The sequence below is a fragment of the Pongo abelii genome, chromosome 5 (assembly GCF_028885655.2).
Source record: "Pongo abelii isolate AG06213 chromosome 5, NHGRI_mPonAbe1-v2.0_pri, whole genome shotgun sequence".
NCBI classification, from domain to species: Eukaryota; Metazoa; Chordata; class Mammalia; order Primates; family Hominidae; genus Pongo; species Pongo abelii.
This window is the reverse complement of record NC_071990.2, coordinates 146,365,434-146,390,566: the sequence shown is the minus strand read 5'-3', so window position 1 is coordinate 146,390,566 and position 25,133 is coordinate 146,365,434. Positions and strand designations below refer to the sequence as shown.

General features: G+C 35.6%; 1 protein-coding gene across 9 annotated transcripts in view; it reads right to left on the bottom strand.

Annotated features, from left to right (window-relative positions):
- The window catches only part of UTRN (utrophin), a 573,989-nt gene that overhangs the window by 30,848 nt on the left and 518,008 nt on the right, over positions 1-25,133 (bottom strand). For all 9 annotated transcript variants that reach the window (XM_063724628.1, NM_001372253.1, XM_024247835.3 and 6 more), the window contains 3 exon segments: positions 24,138-24,304; positions 18,950-19,061; positions 1,384-1,520 (listed from right to left, as the gene is read on the bottom strand). In XM_063724628.1, the coding sequence (XP_063580698.1) occupies positions 1,384-1,520; positions 18,950-19,061; positions 24,138-24,304 (416 nt within the window).

The following is a 25,133-nucleotide window of genomic DNA, read 5'->3' as shown; positions in this document are numbered from 1 at the left end:
ATACTTCTTACTACAATTTTCTCTATTTTTTATAAAGTAGAAAACTTCACACTTTTGAGTTTCTCTTCTCTAGTCATCTGAGACGGTGTCTTTCTCTGACTAGAACTTCATTATGCTATACAACTAGGCACTCTGTTGATGATTAGTAATAAAAGTTCATTTTCCCCAAGATTCAACCACAAGAAAATGGCCTTAGCAGGAATATTTATGCTGACATATTAAAAAGCAATTCAAAGATTTAAAATCTATTATTTTGATCTTAACACATAATTGTTTAGTACCTTAAAATTACTTCTTTGCATTTTTTCTGGGTCATTGAAAAACATTTTTTTTCTTTTCACTTCAGGCCATAAATTCTTATTCCCTTTGCTTTATAATCACATAGTAATTTCACCATCTTGAAACTTTCATCTATGCTAACCATCTCAAATTATACACTTTGAATAAATTTTTTCTATTTTATGTAATATATAAAGCTATCTCAGTTTGCTGTTTTCATTTATTAGAAACATAATGTGATATTTTAGAATTTTAGCATAAATACCTGAATCAACAGATTAAGTATTATTAATAAATTTATATTAAAGAGATGCAAAAAGAGTATAAAACATACTCCGAGAAACAGTAAAACACCCTGCATAAGGGGAAAAAAGGAAAATAAATAAATAAATAAAAGAATGAAAGACTATATAATGCCACAATTTAAGTATTTTTAAAAAGAAAAGAGATGACTAACAAAAGAGATGACCAGTGTGTATTAAGGTTGACATATTAATACATATTTTTAAAGTTTAAAGACACGTGCAAGGTTAAAATTGAAATCTTTTCTATTTTATGTAATTATAAAGCTATCTCAGTTTGCTGTCTTCATTTTCAATAAAAAATAGATTAGAATCATAATGTGATACTTTAGAATTTTAGCATAAATATCTGAATCAACAGATTAAGTATTATTAATAAATTTATATTAAAGAGATGCAAAAAGAGTATAAAACATACTCCGAGAAATAGTAAAACACCCCCCATAAGGGGAAAAAAAGGAAAATAAATAAATAATGAAAGACTATATAATGCCGCACTTTAAGTGCTTTTAAAAAGAAAAGAGATGACCGACAAAAGAGATGACCAGTGTGTATTAAGGTTGCCATATTAATACATATTTTTAAAATTTAAGGACACGTGCAAGGTTAAAATTGAAATTTTGGCTGTGACATTGTCAAAAGTGAATAGTAAAAATTCATGTTGTGAAGACTGATTCCAAGTTTAATTTACCTCCTCTAAAATGCAGTTTGTATTAAACAATTTCTCGTGTGTTACTAACATAAAAAAGACAACATCAGATATAAATGTTCACACTAGATTTAATATTAAAATCAAACTTACGTCTCTAAGTTGTCACCTTCAAGAACTGTCTGGACAGGCAGGTAACCAAGTCGAGGGTGTTTGGCAAAGTACTTCTTTGACCTGAACTTGTTCTTAAGTACCTTTGTGAAGTCTCGTACGTCTTCCCCAGACGTTGTCTATAAGGTTGAAAACAATTACACTTCTCTCAGTAAAATGGAAGGCAATAACTATCTATAACAAAATCAGAGCAGATGTAAATTGATGCAATTAAATGTCACCAGTTTTGGTAGTTTTATGCATTTTTGAAATAAAGCACAGTCTCATGAAAACACTTGGCAATAAGAACTCATCACTAAATATATCCAGTGATAAGTTTATACTTTTTCATTCTCTGTTGAAAATAAACCATAACTAGTTCATTTCCCCAATATTTTAAAACTTGGGCCAAAAAGTAAAATTAGTTTTGAAATTTTTCCAAACTAATTTTTCCAAACTATTGGCTGGTTCTTATCACTAAAAAAAATTTCAATTTGCTATTAATTTAGTGATGACAGAGTATTGTGGCTATTATATGGTTTTAACCAAGCTGTGTTAATGGAAATTAGTCATAGAGCCGATGCTGGCTACACACAAGCCAGCATATATTCCTGTGGGGAAAAAGACAAGACAATAAATAAGAGAGAAAGAGCAGGGCCACATTGGTGCTCTGTTTGGGAAGGAATACTGTCGATTTCTTTGTCCTTTCCCAACTATGCAGACATATAATTATTTCACCTGAACTACATTTTTAATAGTGGTATAAAATGTCACTGTTCCCTTAGGTATTTCTAAATGATTAGTTTGATAATCATTTAGGGTGATACGGACTAACACTACCCCAACCCCACCCACCCCATCATCCTATCCCATGAACTATTGTTCTCCAAGCCCCAGTTTTCTACTGTATATCACAATTCTAGTTTCTATTTACAATACAGATATCAACTGTGATCCTTCTGAAGATGCATTTAAAATATTTACATTACCTGCATAGAACTTAATGAAGCCCATGATCCTCTGGCTCCAACTTGGCTGCTCAACCTACCACTCATTATACCTCACTCCCTCCTCTTAGAGACAGAAAGAGAGAGAAAGAGAGAGGGAGGCGGAGGAGGAGGAGGAGGAGAAGGAGGAGGAGAAGGGGAGAAGGAGACAGAAACTTTCTTGTAATCAGACACTGAGTGATAAGTATATTTGCTTACCCGCTGCCTGCTCCCTCTCCCTGCCCTTCAGCTTTTCCTTCACAACATGCATGCCCAGGACTCACAGAAACTTGTTTTGGAGACAGAAACTTTTTTTATTCTTTTGAGACAGAGTCTCGCTCTGTTGCCCAAGCTGGTATGCAATGGCACGATCTCAGCTCACTGCAACCTCTGCCTCCCAAGTTCAGGCGATTCTCATGCCTCAGCCTCCTGAGTAGCTGGGACTACAGGTGCGCACCACCACACCCGGCTAATTTATTGTATTTTTAGTAGATGGGGTTTCACCATGTTGACCAGGCTGGTCTCAAACTCCTGACCTCAAGTGATTCACCTGCCTCAGATTCCCAAAGTGCTGGGATTACAGAAGTGAGCCACTGCACCCAGCCAAAAATTAAAAAAAAAAACAAAAAAAACCAAACTATTTTTGAAAACAACTAAGTTCTGAGTCAACCCTTATATAGTTTTGCCACTTTCTATCCATTCCCATTCTATCAAAACATGTCTGCTTCTAGTAAATAATTAAGGGAACTTTTGATTCTCTCGGCTTGCAAAGCAGAGATGAGACATGATTAAGCCGCAGCTACTTATCATTTAAAATTCATCAGTTTTTAAATTGACAAAACAAACAACCTGCAACAAGGTGCCAGCCCCACGCTATCACCAGGCCTTGCCATCAGATTCACAATGACCCACCTTTTCCCAAATAACTGAATATTGACTACATAATGATCTGCAGTTATATGGATATAGGCCTTCCCAAATGCAAAGCAAAAGTGCAGAAGAAAAAGGTATTCATGAAAAGAAAAAGAATTCAAGGAAACCCTGTGGAGGAAAAAGGGTTGTTATAAGATCTGACGGTTTGAGAGTATTCAGCTCTTACCAGGCAAAAAAGGAAAAAAAAAAAAAAAAACAGATTGTAGTTGGGAGCAAATAAGGAAACTTTTAGAGAAGCAGTATCTGGGTCTCAGAATAAAGCCAAAAGGATATATCATCTACTATAAACGATTTTCACATCTTTTGCAATGGTTATCACAACTGCAGATAATTTAGTTTAGAGATATGCTTACCCTAAATGTCTTGGTAAGGAAGGAAAAAAAGAAGTTTCCATAATAGAAATGCATAAAGAGGACCCGTGTGTAAGAATAAGCATTTATGACCCAATTTATTTCTTTGTCTGTTCTTAGTACACTGTTAATATAGAGAAATACTTAATGAGCAATGGACTCCAGCTTTTACTTGGGAGTAAACTCCATACCTAGCAATGTAAAAGTTTTCATCTCTTAGGCCAGTGGTTTTCAAGCCATATCCAGGTCTTCAATTCACAGCCCTGAGTGAAGTGAGTGGGTGGGAGAAAAGGCCAGGTGGGCAAGGCATCAGGCCCCTTACCCAGGGTGCCTCAGAAAGGGTATGGTACAGTTTACACTTCAGCGGTTTTCAGTGAATTCATAAAGTTAAAAAAAATCACCACTATCTAATTACAGGTCATTTTCATCACCCCAAAGAGAAACTCTGTACCCATGACCCTTCTCCTCCCACAACCCATGGCAAGCATTAATCTATTTTCTCTATGAATCTGCTTATTCTGGACATTTCATATAAACAAATTAATATAATACATTGTCTTTTATGACTTGCTTCTTTTACTTAGCATCAGTTCTTCTAGTTTATCTATATTTGAGTTCCAACATGAACTCTTGCTTGTGAAAAAAATGACAAATTATTCAAAAGTGCCAGTTCAATTCCACAGCATACATTCTTTAGCTAAATATTTTCAAGACATGAAAGACCAAAGCAAAACCAACCAATAAACACAAACAACCCCTTTCTATCCCATGCACAAAATAACCAACAAACAACTACTTGCTGTCCCAAAAAGTTACAGTAGTTACTGAAATTAGTTTCTAATAATACTCATATGTACATGTTCTTAAAAATTAGTACACACTCACACAGAAATAGCTTATTTTTATTTCCTTGGGGAAAAGCTAGCACAAAGAGTTGTAATCTAAGAGCATTAACTCACTATTGCCATAAATTTTATGCAATATTAAAAGAAAAAGTGAAAAGTAATTCATCCTAAGGAATTAGGGATTATATTCAGGTTATCAGAATGTAATTCTTCGGCTGGGATAGAGCCAATAAAGTGAATTTAACCCATTTTTGCACCAAAAATGTTAAAACATTTATATATACTTGGTCTGATTTGATTTTTATTATATAACGGTAGTACCTAATATTTCTCTATTTTAAAATGCTAAAATAATGGTTTGGTTTAGAAAAAAAGAAAAAGAAAGAAAGAGAGAGAGAGAAAGAAAGAAAGAAGGAAGGAAGGAAGGAAGGAAGGAAGGAAGGAAGGAAGGAAGGAAAGAAAGAAAGAGAAAGAAAGAAAGAACGAAGGAAAGGAAGGAAGGAAGAAAAAAGAGAACCACCCACTTACCATAATAAATATAATCAAACTCAACTCTATCTTTACACTAGGTATAATACATTTTTCTTTTTTTTTAAGCAAATAACTTTTGATATTATGACAGAAAGATAAAATTGAAAGGAACAATCATTACTACACAAATTACCCAACATTTTAAATGCATTTCTTGGAAGATTCAGTTTCTGTTTATTTCTGTAAGAAAAGGAGAACAGATTTTGCAGATCCCATTAGATCAAACACAAGGGTAACATGTTAGCATAGGATCTTGCATCTTACCTTCAATCTCATTTAACCATCATGGCCTCTGAGGAGGTTCTCATCAGGTTTTTGAAGCCTAAGTAAACTCACACTAAGCCTTTGATGGACTCCAACCAAGTTCAGTTCTGAAAAAAATGTTCTTGAAAACCTGAGTCTTTTTACAAGACTATGTCACTGCTTCTAGAAAAATGGAACTGTTTTAAGTTTTGAAAGAGAAAGAATCCATAGCCATTGACTAAAATATCTAATATTGCATCCTAAATTTGTCCTTCATTTTAAATAATGTACTGATTAGATGCCATGTGGTTGGTTTTCTAAAAAATTACATTAAAATGTCATTTTATAAATACGCTGGAGGCAGTGGCTCACACCTGTAATGCCAGCACTTTGGGAGGCCAACAAGGGCAGATTGCTTCAACTCAGGAGTTCCAGACCAGCCTGGGCAACACAGCAAAACCCCGTCTCCATAAAAAAAAAATTAAAAAAAGAAAAAAGAAAAAAGCTAGGCATGATAGCACATGCCTGCAGTCCCAGCTACTTAAAAAAGATTTAAATGGTGTATATAACACATGTTTGGTATAAGCACAACTAGAAAGAAAAATAAAATATACATGAAGGAATAAAAATAAAATAAAAATTGCCAGCTATTTGACCATCCAGAGATAGCCATTTGTAAAATTTTGGTGACTAGACTGATTTATTTTTATAATTCTTTTTATTTTAAAGTAAAACAAAATATATACACAAAAAATGTATGGCTTAATGAAATATTATCAGTCGGAAAACAGAACACTGCTGCACATTCGAGAAGCCCCTTCCAGGCACAACTCTCTTCCCCTCTCCATTATTACCATCAACTTCATTTTTTGAAGTAGTACATAACTTGAATTATGTTTTAAAAATAGTTTTATCATTCCAATGTCTATCCTTAATTGGTTTTGCTCATTAAAAAAAAATCTGATATATTTTAAATCACTTTTAACTTACAGGTCCCTCCTCCACACCTGCCATTTCCCTACAGTTTGTCTGTTGGCAAACTGAGATAATTTGACCTGCAGAGTTTTCCAGAGTCTGGATTTTACAGAATGTCTATTTTTGGTACAGTTCAGCACTTTCATCTGTCCTCTTGATAACCTCCTACAAATCTGCAACTTGATCCAGATAATGCATCAGACTTTTGTCAAGACAATTAGTGGTATTTGGCAGTGTTATAGGAGGCACATAATAGCTGTCATCTCTCTTATGTGATCTTAGCAGCTGTTCATGCGAAGTGTCCGTATCCATTCATTGGGAATTGCAAAATGGTGTCATTCTATCATTCATTTTTCATTTATTACTTGGAATACTTTGTGATGGTTAATATTGAGTGTCAACTTGATTGGATTGAGGGATGCAAAGTACTGTTCCTGGGTGTGTCTGTGAGGGTATTGCCAAAGGAGATTAATATTTGAGTCAGTGGACTGGGAGAGGCAGATACACCCTCAAACCGAGTGGGTACCATCAAATCAGTGGGCACCATCTGATCACCTGCCAGTACGGCTAGAATAAAGCAGGCAGGAGAAGATGGAAGAGCAGACTTGCTGAGTCTTCTGGCTTTCATCTTTTTCCGTGCTGGAAGCTTTCTGCCCTCGAACATAAACTCCAAGTTCTTCAACTTTTGGACTGTTAGACCAGTGGTTTGCCAGGGGCTCTTGGGCCTTTGGCCACAGACTGAAGGCTGCACTGTCGGCTTCCCTACTTTTGAGGTTTGGGTACTCGAACTGGCTTCCTTGCTCTTCAGCTTGCAGACAGCCTACTGTGGGACTTCACCTTGTGATCATGTGAGTCAATACTCCTTAATAAACTCCCTTTCATATATACATCTATCCTATTAGTTCTGACCCTCTAGAGAACCCTGCCTAATGCATACTTTTATAAAGAAACATCACCACGTCTAACATTTAGGTACTCTGTGGTACAGTTCATTTAGAAAAGTCAGGATAAATGTTTGACTGTGTTGACTAATTTTCAACAGCATGAAATGGTTTCCCATCATTTTCCAAAGATGATCAATGCTTTTGTTCATTTTAAATATCATGAGGAACTCAAAGATTTTAATGTATTTGATGGGGTTCAATCTATTGCAATGCTCATTACTGAAGGTCAAGTTCAGTTGGCAACTTTTAATGTGACTCTAACAGTCTTCAACAGCTTCCTTATTAGCTACTATTACAAGATGTTCCAAGCACACCTTTTAGGCCTTTTCAGTGTTAACAGGCTTTTTCTTTGCACGGAGCTGGGAAATATGCATTTGAAGGTAAAATTTCTCTTGAAGTTACATTGATGATTCCAATTCAAATTTCTGATTTAACTTAACTTGCTTTCTAATACACCTCTATCTCCTTTTTTCAAAACCAAAAATCTGGTTCTCAAGGACACAAAAGATGATAGACCTAGACAATCCCATAATTATTCATTTGCTTTTTATCATATTACATACATAATAGTCTTAGAACACTAATACCCATACTACCACCCATATGATTAGTGGAAACATTAAAATATAGATTTACTTTTCTATTTTCCTCCCATTCATAAGGTAGTTACACTGGCATGCTTTATTTGTAGTGATGTAATTTTGTTCCTTATCTCTTTTTCTTACAATTGCTTTATATGAGATTTGGTCTTGATACTTTTGTTGCTCATTTTTTTTGGTTGTATAATTAATTTTCCTAAATTTTTATAATGAAATGAGGTTGAGGAAAGCTTTTCTAACTTCACAGAGATTCTTCTTCTTTTGCTTTTGTGTGGTATTTACAATTACAGTACGTGTCTCAATCTATTCAGTCTGCTATAACAGAATACTATAGACTGAGTGGCTTAAATAAAACAGCAGAGATTTATCTCTCACAGTTCTGGAGACTAGCAAGTCCAAGATCAAAGGATTGGCAGATTTGTTGTCCAGTGAGTCTGCTTCCCGGGTCATACACAGCCGTCTTCTCACTGTGTCCTCCCAAGGTGGAAGGGAAGAGACAGCTCTCTGGGATCACTTTTATGAATGCACTAATTTCATTCATGACAGCTCCATCCTCATGACCTAATCACTTCCAGGTCCCAGTCTCCTAACACTATCACACTAGGGATTAGATTTCAACCCATGAATTTTTGGGGGACATAAACATTCCATTCATAGCAGTACTTGAGTTTGGGACTTCCTAGTCCTGTTCCCCCATACCCTTTACCAGCACACAGGCACATTTTCGACTAGGCCTTCTCCTTTCATTTCTGTTGCCTTGAGATGCTCCATATTGATTCTATTCCCAGAAGTTTTGCTCAGCGTGAGACCTTCTTTCTAGAAGGAAGCCCTGATGGGTCCAGTCTGAGAGCTCACAGCAAGCAAGAGCATTCTAGAAATGTCACACCTTTTTATCCTAGTCTCTGTGCATGGGAAAACCCTTCCAGGTTCAGCTCTGCTCTCAAGCCAGCTTTCCATTAAATATCTGTTGCCTATTTTGGGGGCTATCCGGTTATTAGGCACCCTCACTTCCTTCTCTTTCCTCTCATACAGGCAGTGATGTCTTGTACATTTTGTGGCTGGTGGTGGCTTATCACCACCTGGATTTATTTTGGATCTCTCTTGTCATCTAGTTTGGTTGCAAATTTGTACATTTTAGTTTTGCTGTCTAGTTATTCTCTTTACAAATGTCTCTTTATAAATGTAACTACTTTACAAATGGAAGGAAAATGGCAAAGGCAAAAGACATGGAAAAACTCTGGGCCAGGCGGGGTGGCCCATGCCTGTAATCCCAGCACTTTGGGGAGGCCGAGGCAGGCAGATCACGAGGTCAGGAGATTGAGACCATCCTGGTTAACATAGTGAAACCCTGTCTCTACTAAAAATGCAAAAATTAGCTGGGCGTGGTGGCGCACACCTGTAATCCCAGCTACTCAGGAGGCTAAGGCAGGAGAATCACTTGAACCCGGGAGGCGGAGGTTGCAGTGAGCCAAGATTGCGCCATTGCTTCCAACTTGGGCAACAAGAGCGAAACTCTATCTCAAAAAACAACAACAACAACAACAACAAAACTCTGATGCTATGCTACCACCATCTTCCCCAGATGCCTCTGGACTGATTTTCAACAAGTACATACAAATTCACACGTACAAATTAGGGCTGTCCTTGAAATTGTCATTTTTGGAAAGCTAATGATGGTGACTCACTGTGAAAAACATTTTAGAACTGAACCTACACAGATAAGTGGGCATGTGAATTCTGAAAATGTACTTTACTCCACTGTACTGCTATTAAGTAGCCATAAGACAATGGAAACTTACCTGTATAATAAGAATTAATCAATGTTTTTACTTGTTCCCCACCAACTAATATAAATGAACAAATACGGAAAGTATCACTGAATTATAAAATGTACCTGTGATATATCTATCTGTAGCAAAACCCTAAAGACAATCACTTATAAGGCGAAATCAAATAATTTTTTACTTTTGAGATTGTATTTCACCAACCAAAATAGTTAGGAAATTTTAAATTTTCTTCTATTTTATCCTCGACAGAGAGCAAATATAGATACTTCACATGGAACATAATTTAGAGTTACTCTATCTTTTGCTTGAGTTTGTATATCTCTATATGAATGCATGTGTATCCTTCTATATGTCCCTGTTCATATTGCAAACTGTATAATCTTACTTTATGCTGAAATCTATGCACTACTGAACTTCAAAAGCATTAATATATGGCTGAAAGTTCCCTTTTCACTAATACGTATCACAAGAAACAGCAAGGATAAGTTATAGAACAATTTAGAATGTAGAAAAGCTAACCCCCATCCAGTATTTATAATCAAGTGATCCTTGAATAAATGACTTTACTAGGTCAGCTCAAAGGACTCTTACTATTCTCCCCAAAGACCCACAAAGCAGCACACAAAAGGAATCTATTCGCAATGCTACCAAATAACCTAAATCCTGTAACACATAACTTCTAATTACCAAACAATTTAAACAAAACAAGATAAAGAACCACAAACAAAACAAAACAAAAAATATTTGTTTTAATTCTCCCAACAACTTTTTTTTGGGTGGTCACTTCTTAACTTGAGATATCAGTATTAACTAATTCCTTAATGCTCCAAACAGTGGATTTAAACTGTTAATTACAAATATGAAAAAGTTACATACAGAAGAAAACAAGGGCTTACAAAGAGGCAAATCAAGGTTATATAAAAAGAAAACAGTCACTTGGCACGCAAACAGAATAATTAAACATTATCATTTGGATCATACACAAGCACTAAAATCATTGTTGAACAGCACCCTCATTAGCAAGAGTTACTTCTTAAATATAGAAATCAGTAGTCCCAACTGGTATATGCATACTGCTAAGCGGTACATTTCATTATCACAAGTCTTATTTTAAAGACATTCTTAACAGGTTTTTTTTTTTTTTAACTATAAAACAACCTCTCAGTTTTTATTTAAGTTTCAATGATTTCAACAAGTTGAAATTCAGACACATTTGAATGCCATGGATAGGATGCAATCAGTAAGAAAAGCTCAGAGACTTTCAAGTCCTAATGAAAAAATATGAAGCTAAAAAAATTAGCATTAGCAGAATCACCAAGGAGTCAAGAATCAGTAGGATGATAAGTCATCCAAAGGAAAATGGATTTTGCCCAAACCTCACCTTAAAAGCTAATGACAAATCTACATGCACTGAACCTACTGGGAAAACGATGTAAGGTGAGCAAGAGCTGAAACACCACTTCAGGATGCTGCGGTCAGAGAAACAGCCATGATGCTGCGTTTTCAGTATATTGGCAAACACCCCACGTCACATCTGAAGAGACAAGACTGCCAAAAAACAAACTACCCTTACTCAAGGTAGAGCTTTCCAAAGAATGAATCAGCATTTTTAAAATATTTGATTTTTATAGTCTTACGAAGTACATTGATGCTGGCAGGGGTGGAAAGGATTGGTCAAAACAACTGCTTCTAGATTTTTTTCTTTGTTCTTTTTGGGTTTTGTGTGTGTGTGTGGGTTTTATTTTTGCCAATAGCATATAGTTCATAAAAAAAGACACAATTTATCTTTTAAAAAAGAAATTCGCTATTTTTACTAGAAAATTGTAATTCTCACTGAAAATATGATTCTTCTCATGGAAAACATGTAATTTTGGTTTATTTCTCTATATATTAATATCAACAAGAATACATTTGAACCTGTTGCTTTAAAAACAACTGTATTTGCTTAAAACCTGCAATATAAATCTGTTTTGAGTGGTATTAATTTAATAAGCTGTTTCTCATCGAAGTATTTTTTTCCTGTCGTCGCCTCTTCTCACTAAACTCATCAAAGCTACCAGTACAAACTAGTCCTATGTAAAGCTCAGCAACTAAACTATGACATTGACAATGAATCTACCCTTGCAATTGAAATGCTGGAAGTAGCTGATGCTGTTGACCTTTCAAGCTACAAAATTTTGCAAATATCCTGTCTCTTCTCCCCGAGCTAACATTTCTCTCAAACTACCTTTCTACCCTGGCTAACCTTTCCTTGCTTATTTCCTCCTTCTTTCCTTTTACTATTTCCTCCATTACCTTGCTCAATTTCACATTTTCTCTCCATGGATGTGGTTACTGTACCTCACTATATGCATACAGCCTATCTATCTACCTTTCTTTCTCCATTACAGTGGATTCTGTGTTCTTTTACACATTACTTTACATCTTGTTCATAATTAGTATTTCAGCCTATCTCCTTGAATCAATCCCGAAGCTCCCATGATAATGCCATTTCCTATATCATCGTTTTCATTCATGGCTGTATAATCTCTCATAAAAACCAAGAGAAAAGGATGTTTACACTTGGCAAGGGTTCAGGACACACTACCTCCAAATATGGCACATTGGCAGTTGAGAAAACAGCAGATGTAGCAAGATCTCTCTGACCTTCTCCCACCCTTCTTCCCTAAAGGGTCATAAGACCCTTATTTGAGAGGTGCCCTCCTTATTCCTGGAGGGAAGAAACATCCTTATCACTGAAAACAGGACACAGAGAAGAATCTGAACAAACAGGCCTTGCTAAGTTCCCCTAGTTCATTAGCATTAGGTCGTATCTTCTTATTCAATCACACTTCTACACAACTGTCCACTCTTCATCAAACCTAAGCATAAAAATACACAGGCTTCCATGTTTCTTCGGGTCTTCTCTTCCTGATGAAGGCTTCCATGTAATGTAAAATTTATATTAAATCAATTTGTATGCTTTTCTCTTGTTAATCTGTCTTTTGTTACAGGAGCCTCAACTATGAAACTAAGATGGGAAGATGATTTTTTTTCCTCTCCTACACACCCTTTTCCCCTTAGCTTCATCTACTAAAGCCAACGTGCCCTTCCCCTCTCCTTTGATGGCACAATGCCAGACAGGGCTATCATCTGTCACTTCATTTCTAGAGACGCAGTGATGACCTTCTAAAAGCCATCTCATTTCTAGAACTTTCTATGTCCCACTTCAGTCACACATTGGGGTATGGCCATACCCCAGGCCTCATCATAACTTAAAGCCACTTTTAGTCCAAAATCTCTAACTTGAAAAAATCTTTCACTGACTGGAATCTTCTGACTCTTCTTCTCACTTCTTATATTATAAATAAACCTCTTCTTTCCCCATCATCTTGATGTCTAGCCCTTTATCCCACCTTGGGATTTCTTCAGCATGAGGATACCTCAAATCAACCACAGTATCATTAACACCTTTGAATTTTTCACTCTCTTGGCCTTCAAATATACTTTTCACCTTTTAATTCCAAAGCTGCTGAGCAATGATGGAGTCACAAACTACATATCCTTGCCAATTAACCTCAGCTGCACTCTAGTGACAAGGTAGCAATCAGTTTACTCATCTCTGTGTGACTCAAGATTGACCCTAGTAGCTATTCTAAACATTTTCCATTCTCCTTAGTATTTAACCCTATCCAGTTCTCTCTCACTGTCAGCAATTGTATGAACTTTTATAAATCATGTGAAATTTAAAGAAGAACTCTCCAATTTAAAGAACTATCTTTGCTTCAGTCACTATGAAAAACAATCTAAAGGTTCTTTAAAAAATTAAAAATAGAACTATCATATCATTCGGTAATCCCACTTCTGGGTACATATCCAAAGAAAATAAAATCTTTATCTCCAAAAGATATTTATACTCCTATGTGCACTGTAGCATTATTCACAATAGCCAAGATATGGAATCAACCTAAGTATCCTACAACAGAAAAACAGATAAAGAAAATACAGTGAAATATATCCAGTCATAAAAAAAGAAGGGAATCCTGTCATTTGCAATAACTTAGATGAGCCTGGAGGACATTATACTAAATGAAATAACCCAGATACAGAAAGACAAATACTGCATGATCTCACTTATATGCGGGATCTTTAAAAAAAAAAGTCAAGCTCATAGTAGCACAGAGTAAAATGGTAGTTACCAGGGGCTGGGGGATGGAGGAAAAGAGAAGAGACTGGTCAAAGGGTATAAACTTTCAGTTATATGATGAATAAATTCTGGAGACCTAATGTACAGCTTGTGGCTACAGACAATACACTTGAAATTCACTAACAGAATAGATCTCATCTCAAAAAACAAAACCACACACTATCTTTTATATGCTCTAACAACATATGAAAATGTTTCTAATTTGAATTAAATTTTGGTTACTTACAACAAAGATGATCTTAAAGAAGATCTGAGTAGGGTAATTTTCACGATGAAATTAAATAATCATAAATAAAAAAGAAATTTAAATCTGAACACCTTAGATATAACTATTTATTAAAAAAATGATAATCCCTGAATTCAAAGGTTTAGTGCATGGATAATACGAAAAAAAAATTGACTACTGTCTTGATTCATAAGCTTAATCATTCTAAAAAATATTACAGTCTTGTTGAATTTCTCCACATAGAGGTATTTTCTCTCCTTCATGAAATTTTCTCTGTATTTCCAACTCCTAGCAAAATGCCTGGTATGTAAAAGGGTATTCAACAAACATAATATTCCAGCAAGGATATACATAAACCCCTATTTTCCAATGTGCTAACTGCGTGTGTGTGTGTGTGTGTGTGTGTGTGTGTGTGTGTGTGTATTTCCCTAATGGAGTTAAGTCACTGAATCCATGCCATTAACTTTGCACAAACCACTTACCTTCTCTAAGACTTAGTTTTTTCTTCAAAATAAAGATAAGTTAGACGATCTCTTAGAGCTTTAATTCCAGCTTTAATATTCTATAACTAGTATTTATAAAGTCAGATATGAGCTCATTTGGCTTTTATGATGCAAATTTAACTAACACAGGGAGAAAAGTATAAAAGTCATCCCAGTCCTCAAGGAGGTAAAAAGATAATTGAGAAGACAAAAACACCGCACAGTTAGAAAATGATACAAGGGAACATAGAATCAAATGCTAATTGGTAAAGTAGAGGCTATTGGCAGAGGTCCCTGAACTAAGTGCTTTGATGAGGGTAAAACTGGAGGAGCTGGGAGAGATTTCACACACAAAGTGGGAGTTGAGCTGTTTTTGTGAGAAGGTGGGATTTGGACATATGGAGACAGAATGATGACAGGCATTAAATATCATCTGTGTCATGCTGTCTCTTGAAGATCAACTCTTATTAAGCCTAATGAAAGAATTCTTAAATGTACAAATTTGGATTATAGAATAGTAGAGGGAAATAAGACAAAAAATCATTTCCTAGAGAAATAAAAATTCTGCTACATTTCTTCAGATAATTTATATATTTATATAAATTATCAATATCATAAAATGCTTTCATGAGTCATGATAGTTCATTCATATACCATTAGTCTTCTTACAGCTAAAAGAAAACATTACCATAAATCATAAGCAGATATATTGGCAACATATTTAGCGTGCTTTGTGGATTTAAAATAAGGTTTCTAAATTGTGGAAAGCTCTTAAAAATAGAAACATTCAGAGTCAGCTGTAAAGGACATTGAAAAGGAAAGAGATGAAGTCAGTAAGGTGACTGGAGCATCTTCTTAACTAAAAAGGGAGATGCAGTCTGAGGAATGCAAACATCAAGGTCCATATGGGAAGGTCTAATCCATTTAACACTCAAGTGGTGCTTATTATCACTGTACCAAACAAATTCACACTTGAGTTCATTTTCTAAGGCAGACATGAAATGACTTTAGGAAATGTTGAGTAAAAGATGGATGAACCATAAATAAAACTTAAAAGAGTAGAGCAAATGTAAAGAATGTGGGTGAAAAGAAAGAAATTTCAGAAAGCAGTTAAATCAGGTCATTAATTGCTATTAAATGCAAGTACCTTTTTAAAGATTCAATTTACATATATTTCTAGTTATTTTACAAAAAGTTGTAGGGTCAAATGCAGAAAGTGACCTGTCATACAGATGATTTATAAGTAGGCTGTTGATAAGATCACTACAAAGGCTCAGAAATGGGAAAAGGATGTCTTAAAAAATGAAGCTATCCTTGTATAATGCAGGATAAGCTGCAATCTTGGAAATGATAAACAGTGACTTTTGAAAGACTATGCAACAAGAACAGTTTTGGGTAACTTACAGATTTCATTTAAAATTGGTAGTTGGAAAGTGGAATTCATACGTGTATCAGTGATTCTTAAGTATGCACCCACTGGATGACAACTGTTGAAGATATGTGGGTTTCAAATTGTTTAGGTATTTTGTAAAGCCATTAAGAATTATTATATGTTTAAGACCAAGAAAAATAGAATTTTATATATCTTTACTGCGACAACATATATTTACTTTATGATATTTTGATATTAGCATTTTATAATCAGCTTTCTAATTTTCTATAATAGCTATTCATGTAAATATTACTATGATATTTTTCCCCAATCCAAATTCCTTACAATGGTCCCCAGGGTTCTATACCATCTGATCGTTTCCTTTCTTTTTAATTCCATCTCCTACTACTGCCTCTCTTTTGTCAAATTTGTCCCGGTTTCTTTCTGTTCCCTGGTTACACCCACCTCTTTCCCAACCTCAGGGTGGGCTTCAAAGATATTGGACCTATGCAGTTGTACAGGGCCCTACAATCAGAAGGGCCTTGAACTTGATTTACTCCTCTGATGTTGCCACCTTGGAAGTCTTAATAATTGTTAAACAAGGGCCGCCCCCCCCCCACCCCCAACAGCTTCATTTTGCACTGGGCACTTCCAGTTGTGTAACCAGTGCTCCTTTCCATGCGTCCCTTGGGGAACAGGCTCCACTTTCTGCAGCCCAATCACACTAACCTTTTTCCCATCTCAGATCACTGTATGTTTCGTTTCTTCTTTCTGAAACATGCTTCTACTAGTTCTTTACAGGGCTGAATCTTTCTCAAACTTTGGTCTCAACTCAAATGTCAGCTCAGACTAACCTTACTGATTTCTTTATCTAAAGTGTCTCTTCTAATCATTCTATCTCATTACCCATTCATTTCCTTAAAGGCACTTACTGCAATGTATAATAACCCCATTTATTTGTTTCCTTGTTCATTCTCACACATTCTTCCTCCTAAAGGGAGAGTAGCAGGAAGTCCACAATCTTATCTTTCTGGGTAGACTCTGATACACTATCAGAGCTGAAATTACTGACAAGGATTCTCTCCTTGACCAAATTTTTGTTGGCCTCCTGTAAGCTCTGTTGTCTACTGAAGCCTTGGCCTATAAAAGCTGCAAATTTTCAGCACAAATCATTTTGTCCATCCCCTTCCACCCACTTCTCCATTAAAAGACTTAAACAAACATGAACATAATTTATAACAGTTCAAGACCACATCCCTAGGATGACCCTTAAAAAAGGGATTATTAAGGCATCTGCCCCCTTAAAGCGTCTGCCTGAAAAACAAACTCCAGGCTGCCAAAAGAATTTACTGTTCACTCTAGTCAACACCGGAAGACAGGTCCCTGCTCACTCTTTCTTAGGGCATTTACTGAAAAGGGCTTACAATGGGGAATCCTTCCTCTGTCCCTTTGAGATGTGGATGTGTCTCCAACAACTCAGGGGTGTCTTTCTCAAGGATCTGAAAGCCATTTCTTTGAAATGTAATCATCAGGAAGGATAGGACCCCTGTCTCCCAGTCTCTCTGGAATGGTAGAATCCAACTCTGACAATTGCCAGCTCACAGACACAGCTGGTCTGATGGAACTGATGCTGACCAATGCTTTGTCATTTTTCACTTCCTTGCCTATGCTCAAGTCCCTCTTTTGTTTCCTCAGTCTATTCCCTCCTGAAAACACCCAGTCACCTCTGCACAAACAGAAGTATATGTGCATAATCAGTATATTATTGATTAAAATCTGTCCTTACCACTTTAACTAGTGTCTGGTTTTGTTTATCTTTGACAAGAGGGCCTGACACTTGCAAAATGTTCAATATTAATTTGTTGAGTGAATAAATAAGTTAATAATAGTAATAAATAATGTCTCACAAATTCTCTTGGGGAGATTTCTTTTTCCTGGTTAAAGCTATTATGTGATATGGGCACTTCCTCCATTATAATTCAGCAATATTTTCTAGAGATTTCCTCTCCATACACAGGGCACTTATTTATTTGAGATAAGATACCTATGAGTGTGAGATTTATATGTGTATATTTTATAAGTATTGCAGCCTTTCTGTCAATTTATGATCCAAAAAAGTAACTCAATTCCCGAAGCCAAAGAAAATAGACAGCTTGATGAATACATTCGGGCATTATTTGGAAGGAAGTAAAAGAATAGCTATTAATAGAACATGAGGATAACTTCAGGAAAAAATAGCTGTAAATCAAAGGAACAAGAACTTATGTCCAATACTGGTGGGGCTATAGTAAAATTGAAACTTTAACAAAGTGTGATAATAACGTAAATTGGGATAAACCTATTTTGAAAAAAACCTTGACATCAAGTATTTTGACCATAAAAAATACTCATATTCATTGACTCAAATAACCTACTTACAGTGCTTTATTCTATTGCAATGTAATTTACATAATATCTGGAATGAGCTACCTTCACAAAGATACTTGTAAGAGTGTTATTTATAACATCAGAAAATTGAAAATAAACTAAATGTCCAAATTTCAGGGACTGGTTAGGTAAACTGTAGTAAGTCACCCAATTAAAAATTTTGCGACTAAAAAAAATTATACTGTGTGACAAAACAGAATGTTGAGTGAAAAATATCAGGAACAAAGATACATAAATATAAATATAAATAGAATCTTAAAACCAGAGATATGGAAAAATTAGAAGGTAGTTTATTCAGGAGCTAGAGTTAGGAACTATATTTTTAATATCTCCATTTTCTGTATTTTTGCTAATATGAATATGGTATTTAACTATGAAAGCATAAATATGTCTAAAACATGATTTTTCATTACATAGTATCATTTTCAATGTAGGTCAGTATCAGCTCTTAAAAGAATTTGCTACCAAAAAAGTTTAAAATCAAAACACAGATGTTAAAAAAAGTTAATATTTTTTCTACACTAATTAATTCAACATAAATGAGTTTACTTAAAAGAAAACAAAAAAAATCTTCAAAGTGATATTTTTTCAAAAAAGATTAAGTCTAAATAAACAATAAAATTTTAGATACTAGTTAATTCAATGGCAGCGTATTAAAAACAAAACAGTAGGTTAGTACTCACAGGTATACAATATTCCACCATTGGGTAATGTAATTTGTGACCTTTTGCTGTTCGACCCGAAAAGAAACAACTCTGGCAGACGTCGTAGTTAAAATGCTTAAGGCTTCTATACCTAGAGAAAAGAAAAGAAAATTTATTGGCTTGCATTACTATTATTTAGTCTAAATTTGTGGTAAGAAATTTCATTCATCCAAATTACCAAAAAAATAAAATAAAATTTTGGAGTTCAAGTCTCTGAAACATGCTTCTATCTGTTTATACATGAGAGGGAGACAAATATACATGTCAGAAGATTTCTTTTAATGTTTGAATATGAATGGAAAATGATAAACAAGAAAAGAATTGTATCTATTAAGTTGAAACATCAAATTTTAAAATATCAATTATACCATCAATAAGAAATGAATTTTAAAATTCCCTCACAAAGATACAGTTTTTAACAATGAGCACTTTTATATTTGGTTTAAATTAGTCACTAGAAAAAAAAGAAATCAAGAAATACTGTGTAACAAAGGAAAAACTAAATAAAGCCTTGATCACAATGCATCCTTGAATGGAAATGGTGTTTTAAAATCTCGGGCATAAGAATGACACTGCATATTGACTTCTACTTGCAGAATCTTATTTACAAAAGCAAAACCTTAGATGATAAGTTTCTGTGGGTCTGAGTGGAAAACATCTTCTCCAAAATCTATTCTGTCAGCATTGCTGGTAGAACTAAGAACATAAATTATACCCACATCTACAGAAAAAAATTAAATGATAGAACCAACAGAATGAAAATGGAAGCAAAATTTAAAGGTTGTGTGGCTGTAAACTACTAAGTGCTGAGTAGCTTCTAAAATGACCTGAAAAATCACTTGCAAATCAATCTTAAGGAAATCATTCTGTATATACTACAGCCAGCTTACTTTTGCCAAGGAGGCTATTGGTTTGAAACAATCACATACACTAACAACATCTCTTGACCTATCAGCATGGCTTGACAGGTATGACTGACACCTTCTTTCTAAATGAAATTTTGTTTGCTGCTGAATACTCCCTTGGCAGATAGCCATTCTCTCTTTTTCACTGGTAACATACCCTTGTACTTACTGTTAGCACATTTTGGCAATGAGCCTTGAGAAAATTACTGTTTCTTAGCCTCTCTTGCTGATGTTGGTGGCCAGTGCAATACAAACCAAAGTTATTGGGTGGGGGTTCTAATTGGAATTTCAAGGGACTGACTCAGCTGGGAAGAGGCATGCTCCCTCTTCCTCCCCACTGGAAAATGGATCTGACTTCCAGAAGAGTCACTTCGTTAGCATGAAGTGACTTTGAAGATGGAAGCCACATGTTAGGGATGACAGTGCATGAAAACAGAGCTAAGGGCCCAGGTGGTCACAGAGAACAGTCTTGGATTACCTACCTTCACTTTGTTTACAAGAAAGAAAACTAAAGCTCTAATTTATTTGTGCAACTACTATTAAGGAATTGTGTATGATTCTAACTGAAACAATTCCCAGCTTACAAAACATTCTGTAAATCTAAGATTTCATTAACATTTTATTTGGAAGTAATTAGTGAAAAACTCTAGCAGTATTTATAAAAGTTCAGGGAAAATATGTATATATATATATATATATCTTGGGTAGAAGCCTGATAGAAAGACAGTCTGAATGAAGTTAAGATTATTCTATAATAGACATATTCCTCTATCTTTATGTCTGTACTTGCCTTTCCATTCATTCTCTGAAGCCACAGAGAAAGATGCATCTCTTTACAACTAAGCTAATCAGACCTATTCCAACTGGACCCCATTTTACTATTGGAATTGTTCTTATATTCATTACCTTCATGCGTAATCTTTGTGCAATAATTAAGTCACCATTAGCTTGAAGAAGCCTTTGCTTGCTCAGTCTTGTGCCTAAACCAGGTATCAAGTCTGGACATATTTCTCTTTCATTTGAAATACAAATTTTAGATGTACTATATTCTCAATGTAGAAAACAGGAAAAATATAAATGCAAGTAAAAGTAAGACAATATATCACTTACCATCTTTCAATTTTCAATATCCTGACATATTTGAAGTTATAGCTAGATTTCTTAAACAAGTTGTTTGCACATATTAGCCTATGTATTTTCCTGAGCCATCTTTATAATGACACGGATAGAATCCTCTCTAAGATTCCCAATGACTTCTCCTGATTCAAAGAATCTTTCTGATGCACTTAACACCTCTACCATCTTGCTAAAGCCTTCTTTTTGACTTCCACAACACTATGCTTCTTTATTTCTCTGAAGAATCCTGTTCTCTCCCTTATTATACCTCTCCCTAATCTTGCCTTTTACTGAGCAACATCATTGTCCAGATTTTTCTGGCATTTCCACTTAATGGAAATGTTCAACAACACACTCATAGGTTTAGCTACTATCACACTAATGATGTTATTGGTAGCAACAAAAAGAGCCAACATTTACTGAATGCCTACTCTGTGATAGGAACTGTCCTAGACACTTTCATGTATTAACTATTCCTATGAGGAAACACTCACAGAATGTGAAGTTGAAGAAACTCAGGTTCAAGCAGGCCAAGTATCTTATTCAAAGTCTCAGCACCAAACAATAGATCCAGGATCGAAATCCAAGTAGCCTGACTCCAGAGCTACTTCTCGATACACTATCTCCTGAATATCCTCCCATAACCTTAATCTCTGACCTGCTGGTCAATTTCACATCTATATCACAGAGACATCTACAGGTCAATTTGATAGTACTAGCAGAACTTAAACCCTTGAAATTTAACACTTCAGGTTGTTCACCCTTTATAATTGCTCTTTCATATTTTTCTTATTAAATATTTCAAGTTAATTCAAAAGTAGGGAGAATATAATAAACATCCATGTACCCACAACTCAGTTAAATCTTAATATTCTGCACAGTTGTTTCAGGTCATTTTTAATTTAAGAAATGAAACTTTAAAGGTCATTCAAATATTTAATGTTTTTAGAGTATTTTGTCCTCTCCTTCACTCTCTACATCCATCAGATGCTGAGAAATATGGTCCCTCACGGCATCTCTAGGTTATACCAATGGCCATATATGGCAGATTTTATATATATCTATATATGGCAGTCTCTTCCCAAGTCAATTCATCTGGATATTTCCCATGGCTTCACATTACAATTTATATCCAGAGTAATATTTTTGGTCTAATAATTAGTGCCTTAAATCAATTGCTCTTTTCAATATCATTTAATTACTTCTTAATATTAAATCTTTCCTCTCCTAAAAATCTAATCTGCTTTTTAAAACCATCTTGATTAAGAACACAAACTGGAGAACCAAAGAGTTCTGGATTTGAATCCTAACTTTGTCTCTGCACAATCGGCTGCCTGGCCTTGGGCAAGTTGACTAATCTTGGAGTCTTAGTTCCTTTATGTGTAAAGTAGAGGTAATACTCCCAATCTTACAGAGTTGTTACGAAAAGTGACTAAAATAACAAATATAACACCTCTTAGCACATTGTCTGACATAAAGTAAACAATAAATAGCAGTGATTATTAGCTTTGATGACTACATCTCTCATTTGAATTATCTTCCCAGTAGTAGACTGACCTTCCCACATTCCAGCTATTCCCTCTCCCGTACATCTCTGTCTACCAGATACTCCAAATGTAGCCATTCCAAGAACCCTGCTGCATTTAAACTGTGACTTTACCATTTTTCTTCTTCCATCATTTGTGCTTTGACTTCCACTGGAAGTCATCTATTACCCTGGCTGTCTGCCAGGCTAATGCTCACTCTACTTCACACTACCTACCTGTCTTTTCCTCCTCTTAGAATGCATAAGCAGCAAGGCCCTCTGACCTCACAATACTTTAGTCTTCCCAACTACACCATAATGCATGAGAGAAGAGAACTTTTGAATTTCCATTTCTTATGTTAGCCATCCACAGAGAATGCAATGATATGCTTCATACAAACTATTATGCTGATAAAGTCAGTCAAATGAAAGCAATTCTGTTTAATTCAAGATACTAATACTGATACAATATAAAACAACCACCAATCTCAGCCCTCCTGATTTGACTCTCCCTCAGAGAATCACCGTATTGGTACTTCATCTTCTGGTACGAATAAAAGATACACATAGGGCCAGGTATGGTGGCTCACGCCTGTAATTCCAGCACTTTGGGAGGCCAAGGAGGACAGATCACATGGTCGGGAGTTTGAGACCAGCCTGGCCAACATAGTGGAACCCAGTCTCTACTAAAAATACAAAAATTAGCCGGGTGTGGTGGCATGCACCTGTAGTCCCACCTACTCGGGAGGCTGAGGCAGGGGAATCACGTGAACTCGGGAGGCAGAGGTTGAAGTGAGCCAAGATCGTGCCACTGCACACCAGCTTGGGTGACAGAGTGAGACTTGGTCTCAAAAAAAAAATAAATAAATAAAAAAAGCTACATATAAAATCTTGAATTTCCCTACTGAGCAGGCTTATGTTGTTTCATAATAGATTTCCAAACTAAACTGGGGCTATTTTCCAGATTCCCCCCAGAAGAGAAATATAATATATTCAAGAGGTCAAATGCATACCTATGTTAAGAGGAGTGGGTCAGGATGTCCAAAAATCTCCACCTTAGGACAAACCACAGACTCTGCACTGTCGGCTTTGGGGTCACAAACTGGACACACTGATTACATTAAAGTATGGCATTTAGCAGTGCTCCTCATGGGAAGAAGTCAGGATAATGTACTTCACATCAAACTTGGCAGAAATAACAAGAAGTAATTTGATTACTTCTCAGCCGGTAATTAAACATTGCTTCTCCTGCTTACTAAGTCTGACCCAAAGACCTCAGAATATTTACTAAATTCCATCAGGGTTATATGTTTATAATCAGCCATACAATTTTCATGCATGAATCATTTCTGTGACCTAAGTAAACAGACATTCATAAAAATCTCTGGTTCTGATCCAAGTAGTGTAAATGACAATAATAATAGCAACAACAATAAAATATGCTTCATGTAGTAGTTATAAAAAGAAATGCTACTTTTAGATAGATGAGACATACTGAACATATCAATTATTTAGAAAGCAAACCTCCAAATGGGAATGAATGGGAATGGAGGATGGACGTACCACTGAGATTACACAAAGGGAACAGAAAATAGCCTCCTCCAGCACTGGCATGCCTTACCTGAACCCGACAATCGGACATTCTTTACAGATGTTACATTTGGCCTGATGTTTTGCAGTCTCCGCTGCTGCCACTCGATGTAAAACTGGCAGCCAAACCATGGACTGTGGTTCCAAACGCATCCAGTCTATAAACTCTTTCACACTTATTTCTGGTTTATTGTTATTCTGGTGAAAAAAGAAACATATTAAAAGTGAAGAAATGCCTTCATTTAAACTGTAGCAAGTGTTGTTGCTTCATAAGCTTCTGAAAATTTGTGCAGAAGAGGAAACTATATAACTCTTTCCATGTCAGTTAAGTCACAATGCTTTAAGGTTCTTCAAGTCAAGAAAATTCTAGAACTTATGAGTAGAAAAAGCAGAAATTGTCACATACGAAGAAGGAAAAAAATACCAAGACTTCAATATACTCAGATTTTGAAAGAAACAAAAGCAAAAACCAAAACCACCCAATTTAAAGTCATCTTTTTACATAAATAATTCTGTAAAACTCATTTGGCCAGGTGTGATGGCTCAAGCCTGTAATCCCAGCATTTTGGGAGGCCGAGGCAGGTGGATTTCCTGAGATCAGGAGTTTGAGACCAGCCTAGGCAGCACGGTGAAACCCTGTCTCTACTAAAACACACACACACAAAATTAGCTGGGCCTGGTGGCGTGCACCTGTAGTCCCAGCTACTCGGGAGGCTGAGGCAGAAGAATTGCTTGAACCTGGGAGGCGGAGGTTGCAGTGAGCCGAGATCACACCACTGCACTCCAGCCTGGGCAACGGAGCAAGAATCTATCTCAAAAAAAAAAAAAAAAAATTTCATCTAAGACAGTAAAAACTTGTGAAAGACTCACCGATAATTTTACAAACTTGAAGGCCATTATAAATGCTAAATAAATGCTGTCATTTTTGTGTGTCCTGCTCTAGTCCCATTATATCATCACATAGGAAGCATATTGCTATGGATGTACTTTGCAGGATTTTTAAATTTATCAGGATAAATTACATAAA